Below are 13,327 nucleotides of genomic sequence, written 5' to 3'. Positions count from 1 at the left end.
GAGGCAAAAGGAGAGACGGTCTGGAAATGCAGAGTGGGCCGCCCATTCCCCCCATCCCGACACACCCCCGGCCTTTCCAGCCCCAGAGCACATCCCACTGGACCACCTCTCCTGAAGCACCCCTCCAGCCCCTCGACGCTCCTCCACCCCCCCCACGGTTCCCTGGGAGCAGCCCCAGCTCTCAGAGGTTCAGTAAGGCCCCGGGGCCGTGGGTAGACTGGGAGGCCCCTGGAAGCCAGAGCTGGATTGCAGAAAGTCCACGCTGGTCCCAAGGTTAAAAAGCAACCAGACCCAATCCTAAGCCTCCCGCCATGGCCACCACTCGGTCCCCAGCCTCTTCTCCCTTGAGGGGACCCAGACCCCCTGTAGGCTCTCGGTGGCTCCATGTGGCCCGACCTCCCCCGCTGGAGCCAGCCGCCCTCCCGGGAGTGGCTCAGAGCCACGTTCCCACTAGGGGCTGCCCAGGGAACTGGCGCCATTCCTGGCAGCGTGGGCGCAGCAGGGGGGCAACTGGCCAGGGACCAGCTCCGAGCCAACTTGGCTCCAGGAAGAGAAAATCCAGAAATTCTCCTTGGCGCCCCCTCCTCCTCCCCGCCCCCCAACCCCAACCCAGCGGGACTCCCGCCCTCATCCAAGGGGAAACTGGGAGCTGAGGTGGAGAAGAGAACTGACCAGACCAAAGACGAAAACATTTGAATTTTATTACATTTCATTTACAAATAATGCAAAGGTACAAAGACAAAGCCTCCACACGAAAAAGGAAAAAAGATCGAAAAGAATGTACAGTACATTGAATTGGCTGCTCGTTTCACATGTCTCAGGTTGCAAACATTGAAAGCCAACTTCAAAAATTTCCACTTCTACCTATCGAAAAGCACAATCTAGAAACCTCTAGGCTGAAGGGAAGTTGTCCTTCCCGGGCGCAGCAGGGGGCCCGGGGCGGGGGCGGCATACAGGATTTGCATATATCAGTGAGATCATCCACAAGTCGTTATTGGAATAGAAAAGTTGAGCTTTGAAAGAACAGTAAAGACTTCCTATCAAAATGCATAAATCCACTAGGCTCAACCTCCAGTAAAGCGACAGAGAGGTCTTCATTAGCTGCCATGTCTGTGAGAAGCTGCCTCCCCTGGCCGCACCACTGAACTGGTTTGGAAACTCATTTTTTGTGGGTTTTTTTTTTTTGTTTTAAACTTTCAACATTTTGTTTTTTTCATCCCTCTCTCCCGGACTGCCCCTCGTCGCCCTAGGGCCCAGCCAGAACTGACCAGAGAGAAAGGATTCCGTAAGGCAGCGGCCCCCCACTCCCAAACCCCGTCTCGACCCCCGCCCCCCCCCCCCGCCCCATTTCCCAGAGCCTGGCTGTTGAGGGCTTAAGGGGGGTTGGTGCCAGGGTGAAACCCTAGGGGAGAGAAAGAGGTTCAGGCCCCAGAGACCATCTCGGCTCTGGGTCCCCTTCCCAGACCCAGAGATTAGAATACTTGAGCGGATGTGCTGTGGGGGACTGGCAGCAAAAGGAGCCCTGATTCCCTGGAGAGCAGCTCTGAGGAAAGAATCCCCAGGAGTCCCCAGATTAAAGGGGACGAGGGGGGTGACCTTGACCCCATGGAGGAGACCCAGCTCCTCCCTCTCCACTCCCTAGCCTGCCTCAGAATCAATACCCCCTCCCTCCCCCTCAATGTCCAGCTGTGTCTAACACTCCTCCCGCCACAGAGACATCTGCACCCCTGACTCCAGTCCTCGATCGCCCTTTCTTCGAGCGATAGCTTTCCAGCGGGTCCCATGGCACAGAGGGTATCTAAATTACCACCCTAGTCCAAGTGGGAGGCAGGAAAGCCGCCCCCTCACCTCCGGGTCGAGCCCGTGGGGACGGCCAGCGCTCTCCTGCTTGGGACCCCGCGGGGGCGGGCTCCCTCAGCCGCCCTGCCCCAGGTCCCTCCCACCCCCAGGAGTGTAGTGGTAAAGAGGCCAATCCCCTCGCCGCGCTCTGCTCTGCTCTCCCCTTACTCTCGGGAGTATCCCACTTTGGGAGGTATCCCACTTCGTCGATCACCGACCCTGGGCCCTTTCTCTTCCTCCCTCCAGCTCCCCTTGCCACTTCTCCGCTAGTTAGCACCACCTTGTTCAAGAGGGTGAGCAAGGGAAGAGAGAGAAGATCAAACTCTGGTTTACTGGTTTACTCCTTGGGAAAATGGTTGGTAGGGAAGTTGAAAGGATTAGCTAAAAAAGGAGGGTTTGGGATTCTCTGTGGATTCCAATTATCCACGCTGGCTCCAGAGCTGGAGCTGGGGAGAATCCAGGGCTGGCTTTCTTTGAAGTTAAAGGAGGTGGGGCCAACGACTCAACTCCCTTAACGGCAGAACAATAGCTGGGGTGAGAGCTTCACCAGAGCCAACTACGGCCTGCCTCCCGAGACCCCCCTTTCCCACCCCCAGGTCTGCTCAAAAGCCAGCAGCTGAACCCTGCCGACCCCCAGGGAAATGGGGGCCCCAAGCCCGGCTATCCTTTCCTAGCTCAGTCCCCCTGCTCTGGCAGGGCCGAGTCGATGGCCGGGCCGGCCGGCCCACGCCTTCGCTGCGAAACTCTGGCTCCGACAGCTGCCTGGGAGACCAGGCGCCCCCTCCGACCAGGGGCTCGGCAAAGGGCGGGAGCCTTCGAGCTATAGGGGTGCTGGCTGAGGCACCCGGAGGCGATCAAGGCTGGACGCCTGCCCTCCGGCCCACCTGGGGGGACAGACGGAACGGTTGCCCTGGTCCCCTCCCCCGTGCCAAGCCCTGGGGACCAGGCGCCTCTGCAGCCTGGCAGCAAGTCCCTGGTAGGCTGCTGCGGGGGAGTTTTTGATTTTAACTCGGTAACCAGCTCTTCGTGCTGTTCCAGGGGATTATGATAATGTCCCCAACTCGGCAGCCCACTCCTGACTCCGAGCAGGCAGCGTGTGGGAGAAGCCCAGATAATGGGAAAATAAGTGCTCCCTCCTGCCACGGTTCCCCCTCGGTACCAACAAACGTGAGCCCAGGGAGTCGAGCACCACCCCCTTGTCTCAATGGGGCGAAGCGGTCACAGTTTCGGGGAGGGGAGGTCACCCTGTCCTGGTTCACTGTGCGTCTCCCCACCGGCCACCACCTCCCGGCGCCACTGGCCGGGGTGGGTGCGGCTCCCAGACCCCCAGCCGGGCGCGAAGGGCGCCGTCCTCTTCCCTGAGATCACAGTCGCTTCGTGCGGCCACTGTCCACTTTCTCTGCCTCTAGATCCCAGAGACGAGTTGACGAGCTGACTAGCTAACGCGCCGCCGACACAAAGAGAAGACAGAGGGAGAGAGGGCGGGGGGCGGAGAGAGCTGGGGGAGGGAAGGAGATGCACAGAAGGGGCAGGGAAGCCAAACCAAGAACTAGATTCTTCCAGCCCCTGCTCTCGCCTCATCTGCCATCCCCCGTGCTGGGAGGCCCAGACCCAAGGCACGGAGCCTCCAAATAAGGCAGCAAGGTAAGTGAGAACAGTGCCCAGGTTGGGATGGAAGAAGTGGTGGGCTGATTCCTGCCGTGAACACAACGGGGTTGGATTTTCGCAACTGCCCCCTTCAGATGTTGAGTTAACCCCCAAACCCAAGGTGTGGGTGGGGGGGGACGCGGGGGGAGGAGGCGGGAGGTAGGCTGGGTGCCTGCGGGGGGAACAGGAGTGAAGGAGGAGACTAGAAGAGTGAGAAAAATCCTCAGGAGATGGAAAGCCCAGAGATACCATCTGGTTTCCTGGTGGGGAGAAAGTGTAAACCAAGGGAAACGCAAACAGGTTGACACTGCCTAGGGAGCCTCCCCTTGCTTCTTTCAAGGGCCTAGAGGGAAGGTTGGCCAAGTGTCCAGAGTCCAGCTCTAGGCCACAGAACTACAGGGTCTGGCCTCCCCCAACCCCAGAGTCACGAGGAGAAAGAGGCTCAAGGGAGGAATCTGGGCAGAGACAGCCCGACACCGACACCAGGAGAAGTCGGGTTGGGTCCCTCGCTCCAGCAGGGCCAGGAAGAAGAGGAACAGGCCTATTCACCCACCTGCTCGCCTCTTGAGGACTTGGGAGATCCAATGCCCTTGTCTGACCCAGAGAGCTCACCTGCTGAGTCCCCAGGGAAGGGGTTGCAGATCAGGAGCAGGAGCCGGGGCCATGGGATAAGAAGCCAGATACGTCAGGCCAACCCACCGGAGATACGTCAGGCCAACCCACTGGACTAAGCCCCCCTCCTCGGGGAGCAGGGTTACTGTTGGAGAACCACCAGTCCCCATCTAAGGATCCAAGACGGGCCTGGGTGCCAGGTGCTGGCCACAGGGAGGGGGAGGGAAATTGCTTCCTCTCCACCCAAAACCATCCTTCCCTCTCCACCACCCCTGTCCCCTACCCTCCAGGCCTGGCCTCGTGGTGCCACAATGACACCATGGATTTATACGGGACCAGAGGGTCCCTTAAGTAGGAATCAGAGGGCCCGGCCTCACTCCAACATGGTGTCTCTCGGCAGAGAAGCTCCATGAGTCACAGAGCTCATAGTAGGGCCTGTGTCTTTGCTAGCGTCGAACTGGATGGTGCCCCACAGGACAGCCCACCTTGCAGTGCCTGGGCCTCAGCTGCCCCGGTGCATGGCAGAGGCTCCTTCTCTTTTTTTCCCTCTCCCTCTTTGTCTGTCTCTCACTCTCTCTGTACAGAGAAGCCCTGGGGAGCCCTCTCTGCCCCTCAAGACAAGTGCCCAAGGTAAACAACCTGCACTCTCACCCTGTCAATCCCCACAATCCAATATCCCCCAAAGGTTGGGTGGTCTCTGGATTTGGGAACACCTTCCTTGCAGGGAAGAGGGTGGGACATGATCTGGGTCTCCCGCCCCCCTTCCACAGGCCCTTGGCCCTTCCAGGATCAACTTGGGGCTGGGCTGTTGTCTCCCCAGAGATTCTGTTGGCAGTAGAGGCCAAAGGGAGGTGATAGATAGCCCAATCTCCCACTGAGCCCAGAGGCCAAGAGATCAGACAGCCCTGGGGGTGGTGTGGGGACCGGGTGCAGGGGGAGAGAGGGGCAGTAGTACCGCCCAGCCTGGCCCACACATCCCAAAAGGAACATCCAAGACTTACCGTGGGGGAGCCCGGATAGTAGGCTGGAATAGCAGCTGGTCTTGAAAGGGGAAAAGAGCAGGAATAGGAGAGTCAAGTCATCTGGGGGAGAGGAGGGAGAAGGTCTGTAGAAAGGGGCACCGGACGGGGGGGAGGGGCTCTGCTAGGGGTAGGCGCTGGGGCCGCGAGGTTGGCGCGCCACACCCGGAGAGGGCTCACTACCGCTGCCGCCGCCCAAATAGAAGAGAGCGCAGGGGAGCCCCGGGGACCCTCTAGCACCAACCAGCCAGCCAGCATCTGATAGCGAGGCGGGGAGCGGCACCGAGGCCACGAGACCGTCGGGGGATCGGCCCGATGCCGAAAGCCCACAGACCAATAAACAACCCTTCTGGCTTTCAAGTTTCAGAGGGGCCTGCAAACCCGGGCCAGTGGCTGCCTGAGTCTAGACCGAAGCCTGCTCCCCTGGGCTCTCGGCCTCTCGGAGACTTTCCCTAACCCTCCCTGGACATTCTGGTTTCAACTCTGCTCTCACGCCCGCATCTTCCCGGGACCGACGGCCAAACAAACAAGGAGCAGTTACCATCATATATACATACCTACATATGTATAAATATACGTATGCATATATGCATAGATGTACAAACACACACATGCGCACATATGCATTATGGGTTCGCCTAGCATGTTTCCTGGATCCTCTTCAGCAAGGCATCTGTTCAGAGGCTCCCTCAGCCCTAACCCCCACCTGCCCTCAGAGGAAAGGGGGAGGGGTGGATCCTAGGCTGCAGGGACGGTCCTCGGGAGCTCAGAACTCCCGAGAAAATCCTCCCTAGATCTCCTGCCACCGGCAGTCAGCCTGACGCGATACCTATTGTATTCGCTCTATTTTTCTCATATATATTTATATGTTTATGCATATATTAGATATACAGATATTTCCTATACTCTCTAAAATACACTTTGCTGCAGATACCTCTGCAACTGACCAGAGCCATGTTCCGAGCGAACACAGAGAATAGCTAATCCTCCCCCGGGTGACTTCGTCTTGCTTAAACCTGCTCAACCTACACAGTAAGGCAACATTAACCACAGATAGAACCACGGGCCCGCCCTCCCTCCCTGCCCCCCCCACCCCACAGAGACTCCAAATAAATAACACCCAAATGGAGATAGTACCGAATGGAGATAGTACCGAACGGAGCGCTTTGAGTTGCGGCGTAGAAATCCCACCGGATGGTCTGGATTGATAGATGGGGAAAAAAAAAACCAAAACCACACAACCAAAAATCCTATCCCCAAGGTATCGCGAGGGCACCCCCTGCTGGTAGAGTAAGGCTCCACCTGGGCCCCCAAAGTATCAATAAAATGCAGCAGAAGAAACGGCATCACCAGTCCTTTTGCCCCCCTTTTCCTTTTTTGAAAGGAAGAGAGCAGAGAGTACGTGCACGCTTGAATATTAATCAACACTAACTGCTGCCTCATGGAGTTGTCACAGTGACAAGGGTTCATTTGCCAGAATTCATTATCTCCTTCACATGTCACCTTGCCCTTTTGAACCTCTGGCAAGGGACATCTCTCTTTCCCTCCCTCTCTCTCTCCTCCCCTCCCCACCGGGCCCCAAACACACATTTTATAAAGCTGGGTCTGCTGAGAACCGTGCTGGTGAGGGGCAGGGCCCAGGGCAAAAACAGGTGCAGAAGAAAGCAATTTTTGCCAAAGGGATGCCAGACGGGCCCAATAAGTACTGGACATAGGAATCCAACAGAAAAAGATTCCTGGGCCCCAAGTTCTGTGACCTCCACCCACAAGCGTGGCTTTCTCTCACCTAGCCGACTGGCTAAAGCCCTGCTGGAAAGAGCTCAGGACCACTGTTCTCAGGCACATATGCACGCGCACACACACGCACACACACTCACTCACTCTGCTTTTGGTTTGGGAGGGGGACGGGGTCAGTTTTTTTGCAGAAAACGAAAGGCGGGGAGGAAGGAAACCCAAGAGCCCTGGAAACATGGCCGACGCTCTCCTGAGGAGAGTGGTGGTGGTGTTTCTCTCGGGCTTTCCCTGGAAGTTCTTTCTGGACAGGAAAAGGTTTTGCACAGTTAAAGAACATTGGCAAGGACTTCACGAACATGCAGAAGCAGCGATGCTGCCTCCGGTTCCCATGCAGGTCCTTTCATGCAGGCAGCATACAGAACTACTGCAATTCAGCCTGTGCGGATCCGGGTTAAAAGAAAATGCAGATGTCAGTACATGTGTGTCACACACGCACACACACGATGCAAGATAGCCCCCCCAACTCCCCAAACGGCAATAAATAGCAAAAATTGGTATGTCTCCATTCAAATCACAGTATTTTTTACACATAACGAGAGTTTAATTGCCATTATTATTATTATTATTTTGTTTTTCCCCCAAGTCTTGGCAAATGCAACAGTCTTTCTTGGGAAAATGCTATAAAAGCCAACTCTACAGAAGTCAGTCAGCAGGCAGCAGTTTGGGCACTAACCCTTTGAGACTGAGTCGATGATGTCTAAAGAGATTCACCACTACGATGCCCTCCAGCACCAATGAACACTGATGGTTCTGTCTGACTTTTCATCTCTGGCTGTTTCCTACGAGATTTTGGCCGCTCGGGTTCCTGCCTCCACCCTCTCCACAAGCCCCTCGCTTCTTCTGACCGCCAAAAACGTCCCCCACACCCACTCCACCCGGCTGGCCCAGCGGCCCCGATGGCCCCTGACCACACCGCCAACCCATGCTCATCTCTCCGCTCCCTGCTCATCTCTCCGCTCCCACGAGGCCCATGCTGATTTTTAAGCCTCACACACACGACAAAAATAAAAAGGACACATCAACTGGATTCGCTTAAAACCAAACCCGTCACCCCTGCCGTCAATCAGGCCTACCCCACGCAGGATACTTAGTGCCACGCTCAGTGCCAGCGAGCCCCGTCCAAAAAAACCCTGGGTGGGTTCTGGACCCGGGGTCAAAGAGCTGCTCAGATTCTCAAAGTGCTACTTGCCTCTCTGGGGGAACTGGAGACAGAGCAGAATTCCCGACCCCCCCGCCCTCAGCCCCATCCCCTTCCTCCCCCGGCCACTCACCTCCTGCAAAGGAAGAAACGCAAAGAAGGTGTTGGCTAAACTATATGGTCCCCAATCTCTTGTTTGAGAATTGCATCCAGGTGGGTTGTCGTTTATTTTTTATTAAGGCCATTTTTTTTTAAAGTTCTACTTACAAGTCTGATAATAAACAAACTCTCCTATATACACGTGTAGTTTTTTGTTTTTTTTTTAGAAAAAAAATTTTTTTTTTTTGAAGGTAGCATTGAGCGATGTCACGTCCCCGTAAAACTATCCACAGCACGATCTGGGTAGTGAATTTAACAGACAAACACCTTCCAAACTGGATGCTTCATTCTTTTAAGTGACACAGGTTTAAAAAAATAGAGTATCACAAACAAAGCGTTTTCGTGCACAAGATCCGGCTGTACAAGAGGGTGGTGACAACTAGTCAGTGAACTAACAGTACTGTTAGAGAGCAAAGAAACTGCAGAGAGTACAGGAAATTTGCACGGTACCTTTGGTTGTTTTGAAGGAAAGGATTGTGACCCATCTCTATGAAAATAATTCAATCGCTTACAGGTGTTTTCTCCCATCTGAAACTACCATTTTAGTAGGGTGAAGAGGGAAGGGAGGAGGAAGAGGTGATGGTGGTGGAGGTTGGGAAGGAGGAAAAAACAAAACAAAACAAAGCGTTAGCGGAAGAAAATAAGCAGACACCAGGAGCCACACAGAGTCAAGCTAGAGTTTCACGAGCGGCACAGAGTGGAAGTGCGGGAGAGCCTCAGAACTCTTCAGAAGGTAATGGAAGAAGGGAAAAAAACGCGTTCCGGGAGAATTTCACATTGCCAACGACTGGACCTAAAAAGGACCCCAAAACACAAGACCTGAACCTCAAACTCCCATGTCCTCTTAGTGCAAATGATCAATAAATGGCACAAAAACATGAGCCGCCATGCATGCGAGCCTTGAGCGATCCTGAAGGCCCCGGCTAGGCCGATGCCCTGCACCGGCTCCACAGGTCAGGGCCAGCTGGCCCCAGATTTCTTGAAGCACACAGAAATCTAGCTATAACTCATCACCCACTTCCCCTCTCAAGAAAAGGGTTTGTTTGTTTTTGTTTTGTTTTTTTTTCCCCTGCTCCCCGCCCCATTCTCATTCCAGACAGCAAAGAAAAGTAATTGTTTGGGGTTTGTTTTCAAAATCAGCCAAAAATGGTGAGTCGACGAAGGGAATCAAGAGGTCACTTGAACCCAATGTCCAACAAGCTGGGAGCAGAGAAGGGGGAGAAGAGGATGGTTTCAAAAACTTCTACTAAAGAGGAGGTACAGAACAGAGCATCTAACCAGCATTTCTGAGCGTAGAATAGTGGTGTGTGTAAAACCAAGCAAACATTAATTCTGCCTCTAAATCTAAATTAGGAAGGCTTTTTAATTAGGGGAAGGGGTTACGGTGAACCTTTGAGTTACTAGCTCTGTACTTGCTCCCCTCTTGGCAATTCTTTTCATCAGCACCCCTCCTCCACTATTTGCCAACTGGCCTAAGATACTACAGTGGAAAAGGAAATTGGGCTTTCATTTCTGCTTAGGAGAAAGGGGCCATCACCGATAAAGCAGGTCACATTAGAGCCGAGATCCCATTTTAATGGAGGCAGATGTCCTCGTCACCATCGAATTTCTTGAGCCAGCCATCATCGGAGAGCCCTGGGCCCTTTGGCTTTGTGGTTTCAACCCTAACCTCTCCAGATTCTCACCAGCCCTTTCCTTTCTGGGACCTGAAAGGCCTTTTGGGTTACGGCAGGTTGACATCTCTCACCCAGGTCAGTGAAAATACCTGGCTGGAACCTCAAGGTCAGGAGTGATTCTGTGGCCTGCCTTCTTTGTAAACCCCCGACTGATGACTGGCCTCCTTGGTGATGGGAGCAGTGACTAACGGATGGATTCGGGAGGAAACCAACAGTCCTCCATCATGCTAGCCCCCTGATTGACTCATCCATTTCCAGAGCTATAAAGGAGGACCGTGTTGTGTTCCCGCTCGCTGATTCTGAGATACATGTGGGTATAGGTTCAAAAAAAAGGGTGAAATGCTTAATTCAGAACCAGGTTGGACGGGCTAGCTTCTGGTCAGCATTTGTTTAAAATTCCAGTGAGTTCAAAACTATATAATATTATATAATTTCTGGAATGAAAACACAAGATGTACTGTATAGGCGTTACACAGAGCTTTCAATGGCTTTATGTAGCTCAACTACTCTAACCAAATACTTAAATACAAAAAAAAAAAAAACCCCAAGAGCTCCCCCAACCGCCCCCCAACAAATTCCTTAAATAACAGTAGGTAAGTTAACTGAGAACACATAACAGGTAATGAACACTAAGAAGAAAAAAATGCCATAGAAATCACCATTGAAAATTTCCATCTCTCCCTGGACTCCTCACAGAAAAGAGAATCCCTCTGTCCCTGCCCAGGAATTTCACGTACAAGGTGGAACCGAAAGTGGATGGGGGTGGGGGTAGGAAAATAGAAAAAAGTCTCTTCAACTTGGCCACAGAAATCATCTTAGCTGCTTTAAAATGTTCTGTTTGCTCCTTCATTTTCACCAGGAAATGAATTATAGTACTTTTTGTGTGCTCAGAAATATATATATACACACACACATATACATATGTGTGTGTGTGTGTATATATGTGTGTGCGCGCCTGTATGTGTGCGTGCATATACATATGCATGCATATGCATACATATATACATACATACATACATATATATGTGTATATATATAAGCTCTCAAAATAGTGTTTTATTTTTGCTCCCCCGCTTTTGTCCTTTTGGGGGGGGGTATTGTGGGGGAGGAGATAACCATCGACCCACCAACCGGGGCGGTGGCGTCTGTGATGCAGCCCTGCTGCTCCCTGCGTCCCAGAGAACATGGCTTTGCTAAGGGCACAAGAAGAGGCAGTGAGTGCTGGACAACAGTCAGAAAACAACCCTGAAAACGCACATGGCATATATCCACAAAGGAATAAGCGCTTTATACTACGAAGCGGCTGTCACAAAGCAATCTGGAGAGTCAGAATGGCAAAAAGCTTTCCTCGCCCTCCTCTTCGTAAGGAGGTGGGGAGGGGGTGGGGAAGGAGGAATAGAGTTATTTGCTTAGAGACTGAGAGCCCGTGGCCTCAGGAGGATGACAGCGAGATGGGTACTTCGGGCAACACATCAACAGACAATGCTTTTTACCAGCCAATGATTTTGGTATCTTACAAAGAGATTTCTTAGACCTTGGGCCTTTTAACCTTCAGGACCACATACACACCTCCTAGTGCAAAGTGTACAAACTCACAACCTTACGTGGGAACTTGGGGGAAGGGAGTGAGCTGGGGAGATTTGGGGCGGGGGGGGAGAGGTTGGGGGAGGGCTGGATGCAAAAATCCTTACTCATTAATTGGCAAGTGGATTATGAGCAAAGGATGCCAAATGGCGCCATGGGGTGGAGGGGTGAGGGTCAGAGGAAGGTGGGCGGGGGGTTGGGGGAGGTGGGGAGGGAAGGGCGGGGGGGAGGTCTGCAGCACTGCAAGCTTAGAACAACAAGCTTTACTCATTGAACAGGGCAGAGCGGCTGCCCTCAGTAACTCTGGGAATCTGACACAACTGACCCATTGGATTATTTCAGTTCGGCTGGGCCCCAGGACACCTTTTCACTCCTAGGTGCACAGGGGTCCTTGCTCTACAGCCGGTCCATTCGGAAAGTGTCCTCTGTGGCGGGGTCGGTGAGGACCATATCGGGGTCATTGAGCATGTGAAGTCCATCTAAGGTTAAAGGGTCAATCTTGAGTTCATCCAGGGGAAACTGGGAATCGGAATCAAAACTGACGTCGCCGACTCCTGCCAAAGTGCTGGTCAGTTCTTTTGATAAACTGGGAGGGGATTCGCCTGTCACTAGAGGTGCGAAAGGAGACACAAAAACGGGATCAGTGGGGGGTTTGGCTGCTGCGCTACCCAGGGAACCTGAATCACCGTGTTCGCTGCCTGCCTGACGGTCTGCATCTGGATAATAATGGTAAATGGCTCTGGAACGAGATGAGCTTAGTTTACAGGATTAACCGGGATCAAGTTGAAAAAGAAAAAGTCAATCTTAATTGGATGAAATGCAGGTTTCTCAAACTGCACACCCTGAAGCCTCAGGGAAAGTTTTACCATTATCAATTCAGGCATCTCGGGGCTGGACGAGGCCCCTCCGCCCCCACCCCCCGGGAGTGGGTCCTGTGTGGGGCTGACTCACAGACAATAACCCAAACCCGCTTTGTGACATGAGTTTCAAATCAAGCTACAGCATGTGTGCGGGTGTAGCATTATTATTTTTTTAAAAAAACTATCCAGGTTCGAGGGAGCAGGGTAGACCTCCCACCCCAGCACACATGCACTCCTTAAGCCTCTTCTTACAGAGGTGTGTTGGAGTGGTACTTTTATGCCACCTGGGAAAACATTTCATCTGTCTGGGACCCAATCCCTACTCTCTCCTGCCTGTGGTGTGTGAGGGGAAAGACCAAAAGCAGAATCCTTCAGACAACTCAGGTCCACGCCCTCCTGGTGACTTGGCCAGTGACTTAAGGACCCTTCCCACCTATCCTGGTTCCACCTCCGGCCTGAATCCTCTCCCTCACCTACCCCAGCCCCAGGCTACCTCCCACTGGCAGGACTGGCACGCTGAAGAATTGCCCCACCGCTGAGTTCCCCTCTCCTAGACCGACCCATCGCTCCCGGGGTTTTACGGAAATTTGGTTTTCCAATCTGCTGCTGTGTCTCTCCAGCCCCTTAGGGACCAGGACAAGAGCATGGTTCCCAAGTCCACTGGAACTGGGGAATCCAGAAAAGTTCAAGACTGGGGCAGGGGCCTGCTGCCAGACTTAGCTTTGTCTGGGATACACTTATCAGTTGCTATTTCTGAGCCATAAAGACCTCAGTTCCTCAGGGGAGAATGAACTCCCATGCCTGTTGCCGCCCCAACTCAGCTGAATAGGCATCAGTTCCAAATTATCCAGTTCTGCAGAGCACAATGCCAACTACACCTCCTCCATGAAGCCTTCAGGACTTAGGGAAATCATCTTCCCACCTGCCTTTTTAATCCACACTGCTTCCCATCTCTCCCCTTCTTTTCCTTCTTTTGCAGTGGCGCAACCTTCCACTCGG

At 53.3% G+C, this 13,327-nt stretch overlaps 1 protein-coding gene across 10 annotated transcripts in view; it reads right to left on the bottom strand.

Moving 5' to 3' along the window:
- Positions 1-678: 678 nt before the first annotated feature.
- The window catches only part of CRTC1 (CREB regulated transcription coactivator 1), a 97,591-nt gene continuing 84,942 nt past the window's right edge, over positions 679-13,327 (bottom strand). For 7 of the 10 annotated variants that reach the window (XM_029051926.2, XM_029051930.2, XM_029051931.2 and 4 more), the window contains one exon: positions 679-5,180. In XM_029051926.2, coding sequence (XP_028907759.1) covers positions 4,888-5,180 — 293 coding nt within the window. In that variant the 3' untranslated portion in view covers positions 679-4,887. Of the gene's footprint in view, positions 5,181-11,663; positions 12,077-13,327 lie in introns of those variants that run through there. The other 3 variants (XM_029051929.1, XM_029051932.1, XM_029051934.1) reach the window with 1 other exon arrangement.

Source organism: Ornithorhynchus anatinus, chromosome X1 (assembly GCF_004115215.2).
Source record: "Ornithorhynchus anatinus isolate Pmale09 chromosome X1, mOrnAna1.pri.v4, whole genome shotgun sequence".
In the NCBI taxonomy this organism is placed as follows: domain Eukaryota; kingdom Metazoa; phylum Chordata; class Mammalia; order Monotremata; family Ornithorhynchidae; genus Ornithorhynchus; species Ornithorhynchus anatinus.
Note: the sequence above shows the minus strand (reverse complement) of the source record. Positions and strands in the feature narration are given on the sequence as shown.